Source organism: Manacus candei, unplaced genomic scaffold (assembly GCF_025592945.1).
Source record: "Manacus candei isolate 608988 ecotype Guabito, Panama unplaced genomic scaffold, ASM2559294v1 h1tg000048l, whole genome shotgun sequence".
Lineage (NCBI taxonomy): Eukaryota > Metazoa > Chordata > Aves > Passeriformes > Pipridae > Manacus > Manacus candei.
The window spans coordinates 3,168,653-3,193,800 of NW_026138096.1; the positions used below are offsets into that span (position 1 = coordinate 3,168,653).

Consider the following 25,148-nt stretch of genomic DNA (forward strand, 5'->3'; position numbering starts at 1 on the left):
CTATAAGTAACTAATGGATGCTGAAGTCATCTAGTATGTTTGGTTCTTGAAGACTTTCTGAAGTCAGGACTGGAGTTGTAAATTACTGCATTGCCATCCATAATGCAAGGACTGCAAACACTCGTCTAAAATGCCTTTCTGTTCATTAAAGGTGCTTCTCTAAATGCCAAAAATAGTGAACCCCCAAACTGCCAGTCAGAAGTAAGTGTGACCAGACTACATTAGTCACTGCAGTAAGCACATTACAAAGTGATGCCACGGTAATCAGGTGGTAATATGGTACATTAGACTCGGCATCATGGCCAGAAGAGGCTCACATGGTAATTGTAATCTAGCATGATGTTATGGCTGGGAATAATGTTGTTTACAAAATCTCCAGTGAAAGAGTTGTTTTCACAAAGTGTACTGAGATTCTGCTGTTAAATCATTAGAAAAGCATGACTGAGTTTTCATTTCATTTCATGTCCTCTCTCATTTACATCTGATTTTCTGAAGAAACTACAGTGGCATTATCTAGTATGGGGTTTTTTTTCCTAAAATTAGTGAACTGGATCCTTGTTTTGAAAAGATTTTTTTTCCCCACAAAAGATATTTTTATGGAATTCCTTACTTTATTGAAAGTTTGTTTGCTTCCAGTCATGACAGTTTCTCACAGCATAAAATCAGTGTCAGGATTTCTATTTAACTACCACTTTTCTATGTTGAATATTTTTATAGACTGTCTGATTAGTTTTATCCAAATGTAGGATAAAGATGAGCTTTACCATACTCGACACCCCCATCAATCACAAAGAATCATCCCGCTTGCAGATATTTTTCCCATATGATGTTTACGTTATCCTAAAGGTTCTAAGCCACACTTCAGATTAGGAATTCTCTTCCTATTAGTTATTTTAATTCACATAACTTAAAACTTAAATGGACCAGGTAAGAATTAACATATGAAATTGCTAACTTTTGAAAAACCTTGGCCAGTGAGGGTTGCTTGCTATCAGTAAACCAAGGCACTGAAACTGCATCCCGAAAATGCTGTGCTTATAAATGTATTTAATTCCAGTTAGTTGAGTCTTTATTAATTTTTCAGCTGTGAATATTAATGATCCATAATCTAACCTTAATTAAATGCTTTTTGTTTGATTTGATTTACTGTTTTAGCTCCAGAAGTGTTCCAGGCTTTTATGGATGGAGGTCCAGGATACTCGTACCCAGTAGACTGGTGGTCACTAGGAATTACAGCATATGAGTTACTGAGGGGTTGGGTAAGAATGATTGGGTTTGTTGTTATTTAACAGAAGTCTCAAGTTTGCAGTGCCTCTGAATGCACTTTTCATGATAAAATTTGAGTGTACAAGGCTCGGGTCAGGAATGCTGTCCTGGTTCTACACCAGCTGAAAACATTCTTGGGAAAGTTTCACCTCACCCTCAAATACATTATGAAAGTTTGCCTCGGTTTTGGCTAAGGAAAGGCCTAATGTTTAATGGTTCTCCACAGTGCTGAATTGCAAACAATGGTATTTTTTTCCAAATAGAAGTAGAATTGCTTCAGAAGCTATTATATCTTTGATTCTCTTGGCTAATACCATAAAAGATCTAATGTAATAGCTTAAGATGCTTGGCCCAACTATAGAAAATGCTTATCTGCCAGTGCATTTGTTTCTTATCTAATCAATTATGTGAATAAGCTTAATGAAAAATCTTCCTGAGCATGGTCAAATATCACAGAAGATAATGGAAAATTCTTTTCCATTTTGATTCAAAAGATTGCAGTTTGTTGTGTAAATATTTACTATTCCCTATGGAAAACAGTTATTTCTATACCATTTCAGGATGATAACATAGCTAAAGTAGCAATTTGGAGGGATGAAGGGAGGGAATTACTTTTAACTCCTGTTTTGTAAAAGGGATTTTATTGCATTGCAGTATGCTGTTTTAAAGGAAGAAATATTTTTTTTCATATGACACTAACACAGTTCTGCTACCTTGTCCTGCCAAACAATCCACCCCACAAAGATCTCACAATTTTGTAGAGGATGACAGATAAAAGAAAACAGAAATAAAGAATTATTATTTCCACTTTTAGATGGAAAAATAAATTTCAGTGTTGGCATATTTTACTTCACAAGCTACATTTTTCAAAGGCCTAGAACTCAGCCAGTCTATTTTGTATTTCCACAGAAATGGTAAAAGCCATGCTCCCTTGCAAAGACTGTTTCTGCTGTCAGAGCACAGGAGCATTAAAAACCTTTCTTGAAAAAAAAACAACAAAGCAACAATTATTAGCAATTTTTCTCGACCATCCTCCTCAAAAGTTAGGGAGTTTTTAAGCTGACATTCTTCTCAGAATGGAGAAGTTAAAATCTGGCAGTGGTAAGCATAATTCATCCTCAACCCTAGTCACAGACAGTAGTACTAGCTGCACATACAGTAAATTAAGAGAGCATCCTGATGGTTTTAAATCAACCCTTTTACCAGTGAGTGTCTCCAACAAAGAAGCACAGTGAATGATTGTGTAAGGAAGGCTGAATTCCCAAGACTAATCACAAAAGATCACTTTAATGTGACAAATTCACTTCAATAAATGAAAAATTATATAGGCTGAAATACATTTGCCAAGATCCATACAGTCTTTTCTGAATAAATCAATCTGGCTATAGACAAAGCAAAATTGAGACTAGATCAATTTTTTTTTCTTTTTTTTTAATAAAAACATTACCATCTGTACCTGTTCCAGTCAACCAAGCCAGCTGCTTGTTTCCTCTGGAAGAGCAGCTCTTGCCTACCGAGCAAGACAGAGTGTGGCCTGGCAGCCCACAGCTCTGTACGGACTAGGAAAAGGGCTAATTTTTCCTGAATTGTATTTCTAAATTTTTCTAGTCTAGACAAGGCCTAAACTGACAGAATTGATGACAAGAGAAGTAGCAGAGGGTTTAGGAAATGTGCTTAACCTGAGGCACGTTGCTGTGTGCAACAGGACTTTCTGCAGTTGGAGTGTGGTGCATCCTAGTGCATGGGGAGGGTGGGAGGTAAAGAAGGAAGGTGCATTGGAAATGAGAAGCATCACAAATTTCATTTTCCACCTCTGAGCTGTGCATAGTGTATGACACTGACAGCCTGCATTCAAGAGACATTAAGTAAAAATTTGTTGTTTTTCATTGAGCTAAATTTTTGTTTTTATTTGCCTCTGCTGCTGTAAGAGCCCTCAGGGGAGGCTCAGGGTGTTCAAGGCATTCCAGCCATTCTCATGCCTGGCTCCCTACTGCTGGGCAGCCAAAATAATGCAGTGCTGGAAATGGGGCTGCAGCTACAGGAGCAGGTTGCATCCAGTACAGAGCTGTCTGGACCATTTTTTGGTTACCCATAGTAGTGCTAGCATTTCTCCATAAGTTGTAGGTGCATTTTTCTCCTTACCCAGTTGCTAATAAAAGACCTAGCAAGAAAATCAAATTAAATTAATAAAGCTTTGCATCAAACATTGATCTTTTCTCCAAGTCCAAGGAATTAAATTCTATAATGCAAACAGTGAGACATCAGTCTGTTCCTGAGCTATAGACAAATGCTAAAATATTGCAATAACTATATATACCATACATTCAATAGAGACAAAGTGGAGGAATGAGGTCGGAGGTAGGACTCACAGACTCTAACTTTCACTGCAATGTGAACAGTTTACAACAAACTTTGGTAAAACATCATGAACAAAAGAAAACCAGATATTTTTTCTCTTTCACAAAATAGAACAGAAGGGATATGACCTTCAAGTGGAGTGAATAGGTGAAAAGTATGGGAGATAAAGGTGAGAAGGACCTCAAAAGACCAAACTTATAATGGCCATTTACAGTTCAAATTAAATAATAACAATATTTAAAATCTCTTCAAAGCTCAAAAAATCAAGACTGCAGAATGCTAATAATATTTAAAATAAAGTAAATTTTAGGGATTCTTCTGTGAGGAAAAAGGCCTGGGCAGAAACATCCTTGACACAAAAACTTTCCATGAGTCATAATTCCTTATAGTTGCTATTTTTAGAGTTAATCACCATTTTCAACAATTGCTGTGCATTCTGGCTCAGTGATCCTGTTGGTCTCATTGTTATGTCAAGTCTAAGTCAGCAGTAGGTTGCTTCTATATGACAGACAGAATGTTAACCTTTCATTTTTAGTAACTGTTTTATGGAAACATTACCACAGGTAGGGAAAAGCACGACAGACTATTTCAAATGACATGATTCAAGAAAATTGTGTATTTAGAGCAGGCCTTTAGGTTCTGTTGAATTCATATGGACCTGATAAATGACAACAGGCAAACAATGTGAATATAAGCAAAGAAATGTAAGCAATCCTTGAATTTATTTTTAGAACATACCAGTGCCTTGGAATGGACTTGGTTTTATACATATGTTCAAAGTTAAATATGTGCATGAGTCTTCCCAAAATATGTCCTGGGTCTTTATGAAGAGTGGCTCCAACTCCTTAAAGATTAGATAACTAACATCTAGAAATATTCCTAAATTATAATCTTCTATAAGTACATGCTAACATAAATCAACGAATGACTCAGTTCTTAGTCAAGGTAATGAGCATCTGCCCTTTGCTGTTGAGGATATTGGATTAGAATGTAACTCTATGTTGTTTATGAATTATCATGCATCAGTTTGCACACTGCTGCTATGATGGCATTTAGCTGCAGATCTCATATCATATATTTATCACCTACTGGGTACAACTTAATTCACAAACAAACCACTGTCTGTCCTTGTTTACAAAAATACATCAAGTATAATTATAACAACTTGCTTTACAAATACAAGTATGTACATAGAAAATAACAAGAATATAAATTTATATATAGTATTTTTATTTCCAAATGCTGTATTTAATAAAAGATAAATCACAGAAACTTCATGAACAAAGCACAGCAAAGCCCAGGGCTTTTTTTCACCTAAAGAAGAGTTTAGGCCCTGCAAACATATTACATGTAATGAGTTAATTTTGGATTTTAAAAAAGGGGCAAAGGAGAAGGATTGGGATTTGGAGCCTTCTTTTTTACTGTGGTTCTTACACAGACTTTTGTAAGCATTTTCTGGCTTCTCAATATACTACTCAGTAAAAAATATTAAATAATTCACATTTCACATAGAATGCCCCAGGAATGAAATTGTTCATCCACCTCATTTGAACAGATACTTTCTTTTATGAGAGAAAACCTTGCAGAGGAAATGCATCTATGAGTAATTACATTCATTATGACCAAAGAAAAACACACATAAAGAAGGATTAGCCTCGAAATTATTATAAGGTGTTTTTGTGGGTTTGATATTTCCAACTTAATGCTAAGCTCAGGAAAATGTGAACTGTCTACGCTCTTTTATCCATTCTCATTGACTTGATATTGATTTAACTTTATCCCAGAGGCCCTATGAAATTCATTCAGCCACCCCCATTGATGAGATACTCAACATGTTCAAGATAGAAAGAGTTCACTACTCATCTGCATGGTGCAAGGGCATGATAGCACTACTGAAAAAGGTAAGAAAGCACAAACACATTCTTTCCTCTCTTCTCTTCCAGAAGCCCCTCCAACAGTGCAAAGGTATCTGGCAAGCACTCACATTAGGCAATCAAAATTTCAAGGATAAGAGAGCAAGACTTATTTCTAGGCTGTTCTGAATGTGACTCGTACAGTATTTTCTCTTCAGAAACTGCATTATTCTTAGGCTTAGACTCAGCCTTTTCATGGCTTCAAAGAAATAAAAATTTAATATATATATTTTTTTTATTTTAAAACTTATTCACTAGCGATAGCAAAACTTTGAGGATCAATAATTCCTGCTCTGTGCCCTGGCCCCATTCCCTCCAGTCATGGTTGTACAAGTGGAAGAGGGAAGGAAGAACCACTCTGCCCTCTGAACTTCTGCTGCAGTTTCCAGACAGGGAGACTCGAAACTAAAATGGTTGTATCTCTTGCTGTCCCATGTTGCTAAAGTTGCAACAACAAAAGTCATTTACTTTGCTGTAAATGTCACTAAGCTACAAGACAGAGCTCTTTCTGAATGCATCATGACCCCGGAAATCGGTTTTTTCCTAAAATCCCAGGTTTTTATTTGTTTTAATTGTCTGGCCACGTTGCAAGGATCATCTGTCTCTTTTAGGTATTTCAGATCATCAGTGTTGATACTTGAACAGGAAACATTGGTGAATGCGTGAATAGAGTAACAGAAGATCAATGTCTTTTGCAGCAATGAGCAATTTAGTTTTGGTAGATAGTGAGATGGATAATTTTAATTGCTGCCAGGATGATCAGTGTAACTGTATCTTCCAGTAAATAAAAGACAAAATACAAATTGTTGGATGGCATTGAACTGTGATGTTTCATTTTGCTTGGACTCTTATGCATCTGTAAACAGACTTTTGTTGCTAATACATTTACAAACTTCATGCCTGCAACAGCCATCTGTTGGCAATTAAATTATACTCATATCTTATGAGTTATTACTTTTATTTTTTTTAATTGGAACTTCTATGATCTGTTAGAAGATTCCCTAGCCATTTTCTTACTCAAAAATACATATCATACAATATATGGCATCCAGTCCCTTAGAAAATGCCTTGTGCTTGATCACAGCTCCTCACTAAGGACCCAGAGTGCCGTCTTTCAAGCCTTGCAGACATCCAAAACTCTCCATACCTAGCTGATGTCAACTGGGATGCTGTTCTAGAGAAAACTGTGACTCCAGGCTTTGTTCCTAATGTAAGTTGATATTCTAGGTGATCAGCGTTTGCAAATTACAGCTTTAATTATCACTGCCATTTTACTTGCTTATGCTTGTATTTATTACTCTTCAGTGATTTATTTTGGATTCTACTTTCATTTACTCAGTCACAGCTAAGGGAAAATTTGTCCCATTTCAATAGATCACAACAAGAACTAATTACCTTGGTCTGCTTTTTGTTCCCTTTCAAATAAAAAAATACTTTTTCCAGACTTTGCATTTCAGCTGTTAGAGCAAATGACTGTCAGAGTTAACTCTGAGACAAAGAATACCAAGAAGACTGTTGTGACTGTGAAAGTTAGGCATTTGGATAACATTTGGAAAACTTTTTAACATCCCAGTATGCTACTACTTTTTCACTTAAAAATACTGTTCCAAAAGGCTGACCTATTTCCTTTGTGACAGTTTCTTACAATACAACATTCAGATTCTGTGAGGGAAGCTGGTGGTTTCTTTTTCACTGTGGTTCCACTTTGTTCCTGTTTTCTGGGTATTTCCATTTTGATCATTTGCAAATTAAGTGAATTTGAGGGCCATGAATAAAAAGAAATTACTCTGATGTTAACATGCTTCTCCACTTTTGTTCAGTCATACTACACTATAATTCTTCTCCAAACAATACATTTGTAGCACACTAAGGTTTTTTTCTGTTCTTTTTTTATGCAACTGCAAGTAAAGATAAGGAAGGGGGAATAGCTAGATGCTGTCTTCATCCAGGTAAACATTAAAGCTCATGCTAAACATGATGTGGACACAATTCAGCCATTCAGAAGATGAGGGCAAGAGGGCATTGCCTAATGGAGCAAAGATAGCCAAGTGGGTTGCCAAGACAGTGCTGGCAGTGTTTACTGTGCTTCTTAGCACCTGACCAGAGCCTTCCCTAGAAGCAGCATCCTGCAGGAGAAGAAAGCTGTGAGTGGGCAAGCAGGGCCTGCCTGCTTGTGTAAGGAAGGCTGAATTCCCAAGACTAATCATAAAAGATCACTTTAATGTGACAAATTCACTTCAATAAATGAAAAATTATATAGACTGAAATACATTTGCCAAGACCCATACAGTCTTTTCTGAATAAGTCAATCTGGCTATAGACAAAGCAAAATTGAGACTAAATCAATTTTTTTTCTTTTTTTTTTTGTAAAAACATTGCCATCTGTACCTGTTTCAGTCAACCAAACCTCAGGGAACTGGGGGAAAGACCAGAATACAGCAAGCAACTAGTACAACAGATGAAGAATAAGGCAGGCCCCTCTTATAGGCACTCCAGAAACATGTTCACCAGTAGGGGAATTCCTTCCTTTCACTTTAAAGCTCAATGCTTTTGCAAGCTAGTGCAGTCAACACCATTCTCTTGGTGGTGTGGATCTACAAGATGAATGGGGACTGCCTTTTTTCTTTCCCTTTTTTCAAGTTAGAGCTGCTCTCTGAGATATCAGAGGTATGGACTGCCTCCTCCTCTGGCAAAACTCAACAAATTATTTAGACCTCCTGCTCCTATCTAAAAGTTTATGTGGGATATTTCACAACACTGTATTTTAAAAGAGGGATCCAATTCCCTGTACCCAAAGGTACAAAATACGTGGGGATCCAAGGGAGTCCCAGACTCTACAAAACCCAGTCATGCATAGGCACACATCTTAGGACTTTGAGTGAGAGGACTTAAACTTGCTTCAGCAAAACTGGCTAGTGAAACCTGCCTATGACCAGTCTGTTCTCTGCTCCTGTTACTGTTCCAGTGTTTTCCTTTCCCCAGACATCTCCTCCCTCTTTTCCTTGCTCTCATTCAAGCATTAATTCATAGGATCACATCCTCCTCCTTAACTCTGGCCCTAAGGATCAGACTCAAGGTAGCTTTGGTCCAGGAGTGTACAGCCAGCTAATGTGATGTGTGCCACCCTGCTCAGCCTGACTCCTGAGCAGTGAGGTACAGCAGCTGGGCTGCAGTAACTACCTTACAAAGGGACTGTAAATTTTCCACATCCAGCTGACTCACACCCAGCCTGCCCAACACTGAGTCACGAGAAGTGTGTGATGGATGGTCTGCACCTGGCCACAGACCCCACCTCCTTACTTCTCAGTTCTCATGTGGCTTGTTCCTTCTTTACACCTGGATTTAGGTTGTTTTGAGAGTATCTTATTTCTGAGAGAGTATAGATAAGTTTTCCGATTTCTTAACCACAGTGAAAAAAGTGAATTTAAATGTCATTTCAGAAAAAATTGTGCAACCCATGTGTGTGGTACTCCTCTGTTAGTACAGTGACCTGTCTCTATGGCTGATGTTGACAATGGTCCATGATGGAGTCTGAGAAAAGAGGAAATCCTCTTCAAATACTTTCAACTGTCTACCATTAGACATGTGTCTGAAGACAGCTATTCTTTTCTCATTTAGATTCAACTTATTTATGTTTTGGCAGGGATATACAAAACTGACAGAAAATCTGTAATATTTGAGGTGAAATAATATTCTACACTTAAAAGGAAATAGGAGTAAAATGTTACATTTATCTATCCAGATTAATCTGAAAGTCCCATTACAAGCTCTACCAGACACTTCTGTACACTCTGATATTGCTTGTTCCACCTGGTCAGTCAGGTGTGTCAGGAAAAACAGTGAGGTAAGAATCAAAGTGTCTTTTCTAGCACAGCATTTCTTGTTATCACAAACTTTACTGTTTCATGAGACCAAGTTTGGCCACACATTTTCCAGGAACTTTTTCTCTGTTGCACTAGCCAAACTTTCACTTATTAATTGAGGCCACTCAACAAAATATTTCTTGGCTTTGGTGAGAAGCTGAATTGGGGCCAACATGTGCTGTGATCTGGGAAGAGTTTTGAAACTAGCAAGTTTTATAAATTTTGACAGCTTGCCCTTAGTGTCAGGAGTTTGCCTCCTCCAGACAAGAGGGTACATAGGAGGCCTGTGAGAGCAGTATCACATCATTTAATTTCTTCCTGTGTAGTTTGATTCCATAAACATATCTCTCACTTGAGTAAGATATGTGTTTCTTTATGGTTTAGTTAGTTTCTTCAATTCAGCTTGAAATCATAAATTGTTAGAAGTTTATTTAAATATAATTTGCTTTTATTTTTAAAGCTTCAGGATTAAAGTGATGTACTTTTTAAGTGCTAAAAAAATCTTAAAATTATACATGCTCAGAAAACTGAGCACTGAGAACTGATACTGATGAAACCTAAAGAATTACTTATTCATTTATTGCTAAATATAAATAAGCTATAAACCTCCATTAATAAAAACAAAATACATTTTACTAAAGACAGCTGGATAATATGCAGGGAAAGGCATCCATCAGATATCTCAGTATTATACTTTGAGTACACAGAATTTGCTAGAAATAAAAATGATGGAGTGATTTCTAAATTAAATGTTTCATTGTAGCACACCACAAGTTATACAAGTAGTTTCTGATGTGACTTTACTTCTTAGTGTCTTTGGTTACTAAAAATATCTGTCATTTATAGATGACTTATTTTAGGTCTTCCACCTTGACAGTGACAATGGTGTGATTGAACTCTCAGAAGTCTCAGAGGAAAACAGGCTGCTTTTAACATTTTCCACCACACAACTCAAATTGTTTGCAAATTTTTTGTAAGTGCTTTCAGAGAATGAGGCAAAGAAAGGAACTCAAGTTACTCTGATTACAGGAGTAGCAAAACACTGGTCCAGTAAATAGGACACCAAGTTGTGATGTTTGAAAAAGGTATTTGGTTCAGCTGAACCATAGATATTCTGGTCATAGCATGCTGGCTCTTATCCCTAAATAGGAGAGAAAGAGTTCACCACAAATGGTGCCACAAGATGACTTTACTGCACTAATGGGTAGAATTAAAAAACAAAACACAAAACCAAACAAACAACCCAAACAAAGAAAACAACAACAAACACAAAAAAACCCAACTCTAAGCATAAATTATGTTCCTGTAAACTTTTATGTTAAAAAGATTTAAAAGAATCAAGAACTTGAAAAGAACTAAGCAAGAATCTGAGAAGAATCAAGGAAGAAAATGACCATATAGAAATGGTTTATCCAATCACTCTGCTTAAAAAAGGACTTCCTGATATAACAAAGAATCTTAAGGTTTGTTTCAAGCATCACATATTAACAACATTTTTTTTTTATGGAGAATCCAGAATATTTAAGTAATGTGTGTAAAGGGTAAGAAAATGCATAATAGATTGGGTAGAATAGAAAAAGCATAATAGAATGAAGCACATGATTGGGAAAAACCAACAAGGACTCATCAAGGACAAATTGTACTTGACAAATGACAATGACTATGTAACCTGCTCAGTTGAGCTGCGGCAAGTGGTGGTCACTGTCTACCTGGATTTCTCCAAGGCCTTTGATACGGTTTCCTCCTGGAGAAACCAGTGTGTTATGGCATATACAAGCAGTCCACCAGTGGGTGGGGAACTGACTGACAGGCTGCACTCAGAGAGAAGTGGCAAAAAGCTCCTTCTCCAACTGGAGGCCTGTCATGCGTGGGGCCCCCCAGGAATCGATACTGGGACCAACATTGTTTAATATCTTAATAAGGGATCTGGATAATGGGATCAAGTGTACCCTGAGGAATTTTACTGATGATGTCAGAGTGGGAAAGTGGATGCTTTTGGAAGAGCCACCATGCAGGAAGACCCGTGCTAGGGTGGGCTAAGAACCTTATGAAGTTCAACAAGAACAAGTGTCAGGTCTTGCACTTGGGAAAACACAGTCCAGGGGTGTAGCACAGGGTGGGATCTACCCAGCTGGGGAGCAGCTCTGTGGCAAAGGACCTGGAGGTCCAGGTGGACAGCAAGCTCAGTATGAGTGAACAGGGTTCTTCTGCTGCTGTGGCAAAGAAAGTCAACGGGATGTTGAGTTGCATCAACAAGGGCACCACCAGCAGACATAAAGAAGTTATTATCCCACTCTGCTCAGCACTTGTCAGGCCACAGCTAACAAGTCCCCACTATGCAAAAAAGATGTGGACAGGCTGGAGAGGGTCTAGAGAAGGGCCACAGAGATGATCAGATTGGGAAGCAGGCTATAACAGGAAAGGCTGAGAGAACTAGGTTTGTTGAGGCTTGAGAAAAGAGTGCTTAGGGGAGACCTTTTCACCATGTCCCAGTATTTAAAGGGTGACTACAAAGAAGACAGAGACTGACTCCCTTTTTACAGGGAGTTATATGGAAAAGACAAGGGGTATTGGGTACAAGCTAATCCTGGAGAGATTCTGACTAGATACAAGAAGAAAGTTTTTCATAATGACCACAGTCTGCCATTGTAATAGTATCCCCTTAAAAATGGTGTTTTCCCTAAAATTGGACACTTTGAAGATTCAGCTGGACAGGTTGCTGTGCCATCTTGTCCAGACCATGGACCGTGGTTTTGCCCAGAAAGGTTTGATCAGATGATCCTTGACATCCCTTCTGACCTGGTATTCTACGATTCTGTGAACCATTTTTTTTATATAAATGCTACTAACTAAAAAAAGACCTGCTCCTTCCTCTGCACTCGTGGACAGGATCTAGGCAACTGAATCCACTGTAATACTTCAGAAAATCAGATTTCAACAAGTGAAGTGTTAGAGATGCTCCCCCTCCCTCCTGCACTATTACAGATGCCATTTATGTTCTACAGCACTAACTGATATTCTGATGAAGACCCTGGGCCAAATTAATCTGTCTCACTGGGGTAACATAATTGTAGTCACTCTAGGAATATATCTGTATGTAAATAGGAAGAGGATCTAACTCTTTATACTTGTTTTACAATATTATTTTTATCTTACCTCCCTTATTTAAACTTCAAGCATCGCTCCAGGCCTGAAAAAGACAGTTTTCACTTTACAGATGTGGTCGGGAATCTGGTTCATTATCAATGCTATTAGCACTTGCCAAGTAAACTAAAAAAACACCATGATACTTCAAAGAGTAACTTTGAATTCTTTTGTACCAGAAAGGAAGACTGAATTGTGATCCCACATTTGAACTTGAAGAAATGATTTTAGAGTCCAAGCCTCTCCATAAAAAGAAAAAGCGACTTGCCAAAAACAAATCCAAAGATGGAGCTAAGGAAACCTGCCCACTGGTAAGCTGGGTACTGTAACTGCAGTCTTTAATAGGCAAACTCAGTTAAGTTCAGTTTTATTACCTCTGAAAATTGACTGAAAATGACCTCTGAAAATGACTCTCTGTCATTTTACTTATATTACAAGCCATCTCCAAAGCAAAACAAAAAGCAACCATTTATTTTAGTCAAATAGTAACATGTTAAGTTATGATTATTTTTAAGATTATGATAGATGCTCATTTAAAGTATGAAAAAGTGTTGCCAGTTGCAAATGCACTTCACACACATCGACAAATAGATACAAGGAATATTTATTCACTGCTAGTACCAAAAATGAAAACTATGCAGTGAAAAGGCTTGTTATTTATAGATGTGTTAAAGCTGTCTCTTCCAGTCTTGACTAACGTGTCCCATGTAGAAAGACACATTGTATGAACAGTCTAAAGTACTGAGAAGATTAATAATAATTTCCAGACTTAAATTTTCATTTCAGTGAGGTTTTATAAATTATGTTGGTACTCCCAATGATTTTGAATGCTCATGCAAGTTGTTCTTCCTAGAGCTATCAAATGTAAAAATTCTCAGGAATTCTTTGTGGGGAACTTCTTCCAAAAGAATGAAAGATTGATTGTGCTATCACAGCCCAATTTGATGAGTCTTTGAAATGCATCTTGATAGTATTCATTCATAAGCATTTTTGTTTAGCGTCGTTTCTGTTGTTGTGATTTTTGTCTATGATTCCCCATCTTTTTTAATCAACCTATTCATGCTGTTTTTTAAAGAATGTACACCTGCAGCAGTGCTTGGAAACCGTTAGAAAAGAATTCATCATATTCAACAGAGAGAAGTAAGTGCATTTTTTAATGCCTCTTTAGCATTCAGTACTAAAATTAAATTGAGAACTATTTTTTTTTCTCCCAATGTAAGAGAAAGTGATTAATGATCACAGCAGCAGAGCCTAAAAGACTGGATTTCCATTGATTTCTTCCTCTTACAGTCTCTGGTGTGATGGTTTTGTAGTTCTTCCATCTCTGAAAGCAAGTAGAAGACCTTGTGATTAAAGAAAGTTGGAAATATACAGTAAATGTTACTGACACTCCCCAGAGAAACTGTCAGCAATTAAGCAAAGGAATACAATGTAAGGGGCTGCTTTTTCATATCTCAAACAAAACCAACGGAAGTTGTTACTCATGAAATTTTAATGATATAAGCTGCAGTGTTCTGACTTGGAGACACTGTTCATACTTTCCCACCATACAAAAAGTGCAATTCAACATTGGCTGTTTCAACAAAGCTAAATATTAACACTGTATCAGAAATGAAGCAAGAACTTATGATTTAAGAGTCAGCCAGAATTGATACAAGTGTAAGTCTGATTCCCAAGGATGTCAATAATCTTCCTGGTCAATTAATACACTGCATTTCTCATCGTTTACTGCATTTGAGTTGCAGCCATTATGGGCCCCTTTGTATTAACAGATGCAGGTCATAACAGGGGAGTGGTTTGTGTCTTTGGTCAAATTATTGTATTTCAGTCAAGTATATTATGTGGTTTTATTTGACCTAATTGTATATGCAAGCTTTTCTAATGGAGTTGTGAAATGTTAGAAATTAATTAAAAAGTTGTGACTATCTTACTTAGTGCTTACAATGCAGGTAATTAATGCTTCTGTAATTAAAATTAGGAAAGGGATTGTCAACTTTGCACAGTTCACACAATATCATGAGGGAAATGATGCCATGAAATCCCCTTTTTCCTGTTACAATCTGTGGGACATGTCTGTGCCCTATACTGACTGCTCACAGAAACTACAGTGAGGACTTACAAAGAAAAGGAAGGTCCAACAGATTTTTCATGTTATTTTGCATAATCTCTAACACAAGAAAGCCATATGTTTATATAAGAGCCATCAACAAGAGAAGCCAGACCAAGTCAGCCTACAGAAGGCTTTCAGAAAGGTCTTGGTGGACTCCTCTGAATCAGTTTTGGTATCAGAGAACTAGTGAATGCTTCAGCTTTGTAGCTTAACTCACAAAAATCAAAATTATTAGGATCATAATAACAAGATTAGAAAAAAAAATTACACTGATAAATCAATTTAATGAGTTTCCAAGAAGTTGTTCATACAACTAGTTCATTTCCAGATACTAGTCTCACACCTACTAGAGTCATATATCAAGAAAATCCAATATGCAGCAAATTTTGAAAACTAAAACACCAGATTTTGTAAAACACTTTCAAAATCTCAGTGGGTGTGTTCACTAGCACTGAACAATTTCTCTTGTCATAATTTTACTGTGCTCTTCTTAAACCTTTTTTACATAGGAAATTTTTTTTGATTTGTTTCATATTGCACAACCGCAGTAACAACACAAGCTATAAAGAATTCCGACAAGCTGATGAGAGATCAAGGAGAAGTTTAGATGGAGTACAAGTAAAATGAAAACAGAAGATAAACCACATGCATTTCATCCAGAAAAACACATGTTTTGGTCATTACTTGATTAGCTTTGACAAGGTAAAGGAAAAATATTTGGTATAGACCTACAACAGATCCCGCATTGTCTAAAGCTAGATCACAATCATTTCTTGTTTAAATTGTATTAGAACTTAGGAAGGACATGGAGAGACTTCTGTAATACTTTTCAAAGACAAAAATGTTAATAAGGGGTGAAGTGGAGTTCAAATGTTTGAAGTGCAAAGTGAATTCAAGTTAATGGGAACAAAGAGCAATGACAGGCACAAATTTCATCATACCAGTGAGAAGAAGCTACAGAGTATACACCGGAGTAATTCATGGTGGGTTTCCTTAACCTTTATATGCCCTTGAGACTGTATGTAGAGGCTGAGGCTGTGCTTACATGGATTTCCAAAGCCATATAGCCCATCAAGTTCTTAGGAACAGCTGCAGATGCTGAAAGACATGAACTGTTCCTACAAACACAATACCTATTAGTATGTGATTGTGCCATTTGGTGAAGTGTCAGTCTCAGGCAGGGCTTTAAATCAGTCTCAGATTAAGGCAACCAGAAGTTTTAATACTCCTCCATGTTATTCTAAATAGAGCTGAATTGCTTTTGGTCCAACTGTTGGAAATATCTGCATATTTTCTTAGATATTCATTATATTCAGCTACAAAAATCTACATTTTGTTGTGATTTAAGCCTTCTGATCAGCTTGCTTCAGTGTCACAGAACACTACATAAATCCTAAAAAGGATAAATCAAAAAATTAGCATGTCTTTCAAGGGAAAAGATGAGACTCCTCAAACTAAAAGGATTCAAGGAAAAAATTGAAACATTTCTAACTGAGCAACATAAAGTCAGGTAGTAATATGTAATTAGGTTATGTTATGTTCATCCCAGTTCCACATCATCTTGCAATCCAATACTTGTAAAATATCTGCTATGAAAAGCAGAATCTGTTTTTATTGAATGCCTTGCTGATACTTCTAGGCTGTGCCTCTTTTCCACTATATGTCTTTCATCCTGCAACACACACTGCAAGTCTTGCAATATGTCATACTTACTCTCTTGCCAAGACGAACAGGAGACTATCAGAAACTCTTAGATTGCAGACAAGAGGTGGAGGAGGTAGAGAAAAGGCTTACTAGAATAAAAAGAATTTAGACATACTTGAAGAGACAGAATGAAGTAACTTAATAGTTTCACTTACTGATAATAAAAACAGAATGTGAATTTTCATTTTTCTATTGCTTTCTATTGCTATTTAAGAATAGCAGCATTCAGTAAACATACTTTCTTGGTAAGTCTTATGTTGACCCTGAATGAAATTTATTTGGTTGGACTATATTTTAACTATGTAGCTGATATCTATGATTTGGACAGTTATGAGATAGGATGAAAGATCTGAAGAATTAAAAAGAAGTAGGATGTTATATATAGTTACACACTGCAGAATAATAGAGCAAGTGTGTATTATTAAAATAGGACTTTGGAAAGGAGGACCAGGAACCATAATATTAGCTGTTTTTCTTATATATTGGATTTAACTGTGCAGGGCTTCCTGGACAAAATCATGTAGTCAGTGATTATCAGCCATGAATCACATGGCATCTTCTCTTGGTACTATTCAGAATTCACTGGGGAGATAAGGAGAAAAGGAGGGAAGACTAGCTATTCCCAGTTTCTCTGTAAAAAAGCCAGAAAACTACTCTATCAAACAAAGAAGTTCCCAGAAGATGAAACAAACCCATTTTCCTAAGATTTGTATAACTGCAAAGGACTGTCCTGTGTACTAAAACCGGCAGTTATAGAAGAGATGTCCAGGTGTAGATCTGTGCTTCAGTTTAGCTAGGCATATTTTCATTATTATTAATCCTATAAAACAGTTTGGGAAATTTGTGAAATCTGAAGGAAATATTGCTTTTATGTCTGAAAAATGGCCACTGAGTGTTCCAGAGTCTTTATGTGATCGTCATCAGCAGTTGTTCTGATGATACATCATTTCTTCTGAAAATACTCCATGTAAAATGGCTAAACTTTCCTGAATTTTAAACCTGCATCTTGATTTGTGCAGGAAAACACTAAACATCTAGAATGAAATCCCTTACAGTGTAAGCAGATTTTTTCTTGACTGTATTTTTCTAGTGCTTCAGGTACCAGAGTGGCTGAAGTGTTCCTAGATGGAAGACTTTATTCTTACTAATGTCAATATTTCAGTGGATGTGAGCTACAAAGTAAAATACACGTGTGTGTGTGTGTGTGTGTGTGTGTGTTTTGATATGACATGGGGATATGGCATCTGTCCATAGTGACATTATCTCCCAGGACCTTTAAGAAAAAGGTACACACTATCTTGATCCAAAGTAAAATAACATAAGAAAATCCTTTTGTGGTACAGGAAATGTTTTCTATTCTTCTTAAAATGTCAGTGTAATATCTTAGTTTTGAACACATAAACTAAATAAACTGTGATACAGAAGTGGTCACACACTGTTTTTCTGGAAAATATGATCTGAAGTAGATCTGAAGGTATCTGTTTGGCTCCCTTTGCTGACAAATTAACTCTTTTTTGGTTTTTAATCTATTTCTGCAAATAGATGTTTCATTATATCTAGAAATGCAGCACCAAACATTCTGCAGTATCTGAATGTATATTCCTATAGACTTACCAGCAGTTTTTGAAGAACTTGATCTCATTTAGAAGATGTAGGCTACATTTTCAATTTTTTTTTACAGGGAAAAAGACTGTACAGATAAAGCCACACTGTTCACAGATTTATTAAAAAGCTGAGCACAGATTATTTTGCTGTTATCACTAAGCAGATCTTCATGTACAACTACATTTATTTATGAATGTCCAAAACCTGAATTAAGCAGAAATTAAGAAATAGACTTAGTATTTGCTTGTAGTAGAATATCTTTGTGGTTCTTGAGCCTCTTCTTCTCCTTGAAAGATGTCTTTAGGATTAAAGATGTGAGAAAACTAAGAATGGAGAAGAAAACACAGGAAACATTTGCTCCTTAGGCAGAATAATCCTTCAGTTAGATGCTTCATAAACTTAATCAAAATTATCAGTTAAAGAAAATCAAACCTTTTACTGAGTAGAATATATATTTCACATATCCAATGTACATGAAAACGGGTTACAATTCTGTCAAACTATTTTAATAAATGCAATGAACCAATTAGAAAAATATCCATGATTTTAACAATTCCAGTGAAAACTTTCAAAACACTGCTAATGATTTTGGAGTTTTTTTACTTAATACTAGTATGCTGCAATAGCATTGTTATGATATTCATCTGCCTAGTCTCTACTGATATGAACAGGCTTGCCTCTTTCCTAAGCTGCTGGTATACCTTATTCCTCTTCACAGTGTTTGTTCAATGCCATCACACTAAACACAATCTGCCACAAATTGAAGCAGTTAATTGGTTGCTGCACATTGCTCTCTCTTTTCCTACTATCATTCCTACTGTTTGGCCATGCTTAGTTGTCTCCTAAAGGGTACTGAAGAGCTCTAGGCGAACAGAAAGCTCTTTGTTCCCAGAATAAACAGCAAAAGTGGAGGGAGGGAGAGATATTAAGATGCTTCAAATCACGTTGTCTGATTTTGTTCATATCATAGGTGAAAAGCTTACTTAATATTCCCTGCATTTTTTACAAGATCAAGTTTATTATCTCTCTCTTTTTCATTCTTTTTCTTTCCTTCCAATTGTCTTTTCAGATTCAAATCCAGGTTCCCTGAGTGCCCTCTTTCCTTTTAGTTTGATTGAAATTGAATATTCGTAATGATTTGCAGTATACCTCTTTGAATGTACTTTTCTTAATAGATATTTTATTTCACTTAGTGTCTCTGGAGATATTTATATTATTATAATCCTCCTAGTATCTGAATGCTTTTTGCATGAGGCTCCAGTACAATTTTTCATTTGTTGCTACTTCATCTGACCTTAATTCAGTGTAAAACCGTCTCTTTGTGAGCATTTCAAGTGGTTGCACCTCTCTTCACTGACCCTTTCTTGCCCCTTTTGTAATGGATATGTCTGCTTTTGGAGATTGCTTTTGCAATCTCACCTAATCAGAAAGATGCCTTTCTGAATGTGATTGAACCTGGTTTGGATTTTGGCAGTAATAACTAACTGCTACTTGCTCACACAAGCCCTTTCATGTCTACCTTTGGTTCCCACTCATTATTACTGGCTTAGAATTACCAGCCTAAATGTCACTCTCTTCTTAGTGAGCCAAGCTGCCTGAATGTGTGAGCATAGCAAGTCTAAGCTGGTAATTTTGCTATAGGTATACCTTGAAATTCACTCTTTTTTTGGGAAAAGAGGGATCATACAAAAGCCATTTTTTCAATAACATGTTCCCTTTACAGTTTCATGGAGGGGGGAAAAAAAAAAAAAGACAAAAAAGGTTGAGCATCTGGAACCTCATTTTCAACATCTTCCAGGAAAAATGGCCGAAGTTTTCCCAAGCAAGTAAGGATACCATTGTAATGGCACTTCACCAAATGGACATCCAACTTTGGGAATGAAAGTTTCCATGCTGTTGCATATTTCAGAGCATTCCCCATGCTGGAATATGGTCCTGGAAGGATCAGGATAACAGATGCAGATCCTCAGCACTGGAGGCCAGCTATTAGTTTCTATTCACAGAAAACTGAACAGAAATACACCCCATAAAAACTAATTAGAAGTCAATTTATAGGCAGAGAAGAGAAAAATCTTCATTTATACATCTCAGACATTGGAGAGGAACCAGAACTGTATAATTCCGAGTACCATATATTTTATTTTTTAAACAAATTTGGGACAAATCCTATCTATGATGAATAAAGGCTGCATAACAGGTCATGATTGTTCCATTGCCATAGGGGATTACTTTCATGATTTCTCTTCACCTCGCTTCATGTCCTGCACTAGCATAAATTATCACTTGTTATGAGTCTCTGTAAATTAAGAATGAGTCATGAAGACTGAACTCCTCTTGCTGTTTTAAGAAAGCATTTTGGGGGCAGTTGCTGAAGCAATGCAGAAACAAACCAGTAATGAGATAACATTATTATTGCCAGTCACTCTGATGTCTGTATATCTGTTGAATATATTCATAAATGAGTCGGAATGGAAGGTGAATGGTGACAAAGTTCGCTTATGACACCACAGTAGTCCAAACTAAATCTGTCAGCAAAGAGCTGCAGAAGATAATGATAACCATGGTTCTGAGTTGCAGGGTAAGATAATGGCAGCTGAAATTCAGTACTGATATATGCAAATATGTTAGGAAGAAAATAATCTAAACTTTAGAACAAGAGACTCAAAATTAGCTTCAGTTATGAAGGACAGAGAGTTTGAAAAGACTGTGGATAGCGCAATATACATACACATACACCTGCATATACATACATATACATACACCTGCATCTTACATTCTGTGTACAGTTCTGCTTCCTTATCTCAAAAAAGTTACAGAGGAATTAGAATGGTTGCAAGAAAAACAGAATTGGCCAGGGGTGTGACATGGGTCATGTTGAAGGATTTAATAGACTTGAACTAATTTAAACTCATAAAAGAGACAACTGAAAAGGCAGAAACTGGCTAAATAATAACATGTTATGAAATTTATTGATAAGAGGACTAAGCAATGATTATGCACTCTTTCTGGTAATGCTGCAGGTTTAAAAGAAAACAAATTATGATTTTTTTGTGCAATGCAGCATTGCCAGTTGGTACTTTGGATGCTAAACATACAAAAATATTCAGAAAAGGATTAGAGAAATTCACAAGAAAAAAATCCATCAAGGTCCACGAGATGTGAGACTTCTCATTGCACTCATCGGTTTGGGAAGTCTGAAATTCGGAAGTGAGTGGGGTATGCCACAGCAGACATTTGTCTCCATTTGGCTTGTTCTTTGACAGCATGCACTAGTGTCTGAAATGGGCCACCGTGAGGGATGGGAGTGTCTCTTATGTGGAATGGTTGGGTATGTGTGTTCATGGTTTCTCACTGCTTACAAGGTCTCCATTTTCATATAGAGTCTTCATAATAGCACAAGGGTTGCACAGTAAAATGTATATATAGATGTGTGTGTGTGTCTGTATGTGCATGCATATATGCAGGATGTGTATATATCCTTTTGGAAATAGAAAAAGAAATTCAGACTTAAGGTAGTAAGAGACTTAGCTAAGATTCAGATTGCTGTGTTTCAGGGCACATCCCCCATTCCCTGGGAAGACCTCCCATGTGGAGGTAATTTCCCTGCACCCCACCTGGGGCACAATACATATTTCTTTCGTGGATGCACCTTAGTGACTAGCCTAGGTGACTTGTTCAATAGAGTGGCTCCCTAGAGTGGTTTCTAGGGATCTCTGTGTTAGCCCTGTGTTACCCACCTTTCCCATGCATTGTGTAGGGAGGTTTGATGATTAACTACAGGCTGAAAATTATGCTGTGCAATCACAACTCCCAGATCAGTCTGCTTTTGGGGGGTCCACCCTTCAGGGAATGAAAGAGCTGCACAGTTAACCAGACTTCTTGTGAATCTAAGTTCTGGACTTGGGCAGAGAAATCTTGCATAAGAAATAGATGGAGAGAGATGAGTCCACAGAGAGGTGAGTGCAGGCTGTGGTTGTTCCTTGGCAGCTCACAGGCTCTAATTCCTGGAAGTCTGGTACTTTGAGAAGGGTAGGGCTGAACCTGCCTACTCCCAGATGCATATTCTAGTCTGAGAATATTTACTGTCAGGTCCCAATAATTAGGCAGAGCCAGACTGGCTTTTGTAGTGGGTTTACCCTGGATGGATGCCAAGTGCCCACCAAAGCCATTCTATCACTGCCCTCCTCAGCTGGGCAGGGGAAAGAAAATCTAACAGAAGGCTCATGGGTCGAGATACGGGCAGGGAGAGATCACTTGCCAGTTACCATCATAGGCAAAACAAACTTAGCTTGGGGAAAATTAATTTGATTTATTGCCAATAAAAACCAGAGTAGGATAGTGAGAAATAAACCCCAAATCTTAAAAACACCTTCCCCTCATCCCTCTCTTCTTCCTGGGCTCAGCTTCTTTCCCAAATACTCTGCCTTCTCCATGACAGAGGCACAGGGTGACGAGGAATACAATCAGTTCATCACTCATTGTCTCTGCTGCTCCTTCCTCCTCACATCTTCCCCTGTTCCAGTGCGGGTTTCCTCACAAGGACTGCAGTTCTTCATGAACTGCTCCAGGGTGGGTGCCTTCCATGGGGTGCAGTCCTTCAGGAACAGGCTGCTCCAGCCACAGTCCTCCATGGGGTCAAAAGTCCTGCCAGCAAACCTGCTCCAGCACGGGTTCTCTCTCTGTGGGTCCACAGGTCCTGGCAGGACCCGGACAAGTAGATCTCTGCTCCACCCTGGACCTCCAAAGGCTGCAGGGGAACAGCTGCCTCACCATGGCCTGCACTATGGGCTGCAGGGGCATCTCTGCTCCAGCACCTGGAGCACCTCCTCCCCATCCTTCTGTACTGACTGACCTCAGTGTCTGCAGGGCTGTTTCTCTCACATATTCTCACTCCTCTCTTCAGCTGTGACTTCCCCCCCCCTCCTTCTTAACTCTGTTGTAGCAGAGGTGCTACCACAGTTGCTGTTGGGCTCATCCTTGGCTAGTGATGGGTCCATCTTAGAGCTGGCTGGTGTTGGTTCTGTCAGACATGGGGAAATCTTCTGGTTGCTTCTCACAGAAGCCACTCCTGTAGTAACCCACTACCAAAACCCTGCCACACAAACCCCATACAGCTTTCCACATACCTTAACTCTTAAAGCATTGACTGTATGGCCCCCATGGAGCTGCAGTTTCAGTTAGAGGTCCCACATAAAGGAAATTGCTGCTCCTACACAAATAGGTTGTCACAATTTTTTCCTCAGTCACCTCTAAAACAGGATCCTCTTCTCAGCACCAGAGAAGAGGCATGAAAAGCAAAGAGAAGAAATGAGGTGGCATTGAATGGCCACATCTCAGTGATGGCTGGCTGCCCTTCTGTCCAGTCTTGCTTTACTGTGGCAATCTGTCACACCAGTTCACTGCCACAGAGCTGCAAACAAGCACATCACCATCACTGCACAGGCACCAGACATCTCACAGTCATCACATTATTTGTCTTTAAATTCCATTAGTAAAATTATGGTTGTTGCTGTGATCTACTGTCTGTTGAGACCTCTTCACTCCAGCTGAAAAATATCCTTATTTGTGGGCAGGTGTCTATAGTTTTAAAACTCGATTTTGGCTAAATAGAAAGAACATTTTCTCTCTGTGGTCCCAAGAGGTCTCATTACCAGTATATTATTGGAAAATTTCATAAATGCTTTCCTGTTCCTTCTACATGTAGATCTACAAACACATCTAAACTAGAAAAAACAGTTCACATTTTAAAATCTGGCTGAAGAAGACAGATATTGCTTAGGATGCACCTGGTCTTGAACAGACAATAGCCCACTTCTAATAGATACGTATTTTACTAGTCCAAAAATTGCTTTAATATTAGTGTTAATCAGTTGGTTTAGTTGCATTTCCTTAAATGACTGCACATCATTTGATTCTTCATTTATTTACTTCATGTCTTCACACTTATTTTACTTTATCAAATCCCAGGGCAAACCTGAGCTCTCAAGACATTGCAGATCAACGTACTACAGCACCCAAAATTTGTCACTTGACAAGTGACAAAATTTGTCACTTGACTTCCACATACTAGTACTTCACATGTCACTCATGCTGTATGTGCACCTGAACCCATTAAGTTTGATTATAAATTGCTGGTTGATAGAAAATTATATTCACAGGCATTTGCTGAGTGTAATTACTCAGCAGGAACCATCAACTTGAATCAATTACCCATATTCTAAGCGTATTTCCCCAAAGATTTTTGGAAAGGGTGGGAGTAAATGCCATGAGTGTCAGTGGTACAAGAAGACATCTGTGCTACAGGGGGATACTTCCCCCAAAATTTTAGTTTTCACATTCAGTTGTGATAAAGCATAACTTTTAATCTGAGAGTCATTTAAATTTAAATGGAGTTAAAATAGAGCTATTTGAATGATTACTTGGTAATCTACTGAGCTATCAAAACACGTACGTCACAGTGTATTAGGAAAACAGACCTGAGATTATGACTGTTTCTGTCAGAGCAGTCAGTACCAAGAGAACGTGTCTGGGGTCAAAGACAGATTGAGTCAAATATTGGTTAGACACAAAACAACTCCTACCCCACAGGCTGCACACAAGATTTTTCAAAGGTATCTGAAATAAATGAGAATTAGATGACAAAGTATTTTTCAAGATATAGCCCAAGTCATGCAGAAAAACCATTGCTGGCAGAACCAGAGCCTGAATACGCTACAGGAACGTCTGCATGGATGAACAGGCAATTGCACCCCTGTTTCGTCGGTGATTTCATTACCCAGCTTTGGCAGTGTTTATCAGCATGTGCTGTGTTACAGACTGATGGGACCATTCAATTTCTTCACGCCTCAACAGTGTGGGTGCAAATTAACTCTAATCCAGAAGCAAATTGGTTCTGCTAAGCAGTGCAGTGAGTGGTGAGCTGGTACAGCTGCTAGACAAGGCAGAGCCTTGAATCTGTTTCAGAAAGGAAAGGTATCTCTGTTTTTCTAGAGATCTAGAAATGCAACAAGACTGCAACCCTTTAACCTAATCTATTTAAAACTAATTTATTTAGTTTAAGCTCCTTTAGTGGTCAGTGAGGAGAGACTTGTATCTCCCAAGGTTGATCTGTGACACATATATTAGATAACTTAGACCAGAATTAATCTATGTTATTGACTCTATTTACCCTATAGAGAGAGCCTG

At 37.8% G+C, this 25,148-nt stretch overlaps 1 protein-coding gene across 1 annotated transcript in view; it reads left to right on the forward strand.

The window, feature by feature from the left end:
- Nucleotides 1-25,148, forward strand: part of STK32B (serine/threonine kinase 32B) — a 176,507-nt gene that overhangs the window by 140,599 nt on the left and 10,760 nt on the right. The window contains exons 7-11 of the mRNA XM_051798294.1: nt 1,156-1,259; nt 5,409-5,525; nt 6,622-6,747; nt 12,724-12,855; nt 13,620-13,684. Of these exons, the coding sequence (XP_051654254.1) occupies nt 1,156-1,259; nt 5,409-5,525; nt 6,622-6,747; nt 12,724-12,855; nt 13,620-13,684 (544 nt within the window). The remainder of the gene's footprint in view (nt 1-1,155; nt 1,260-5,408; nt 5,526-6,621; nt 6,748-12,723; nt 12,856-13,619; nt 13,685-25,148) is intronic.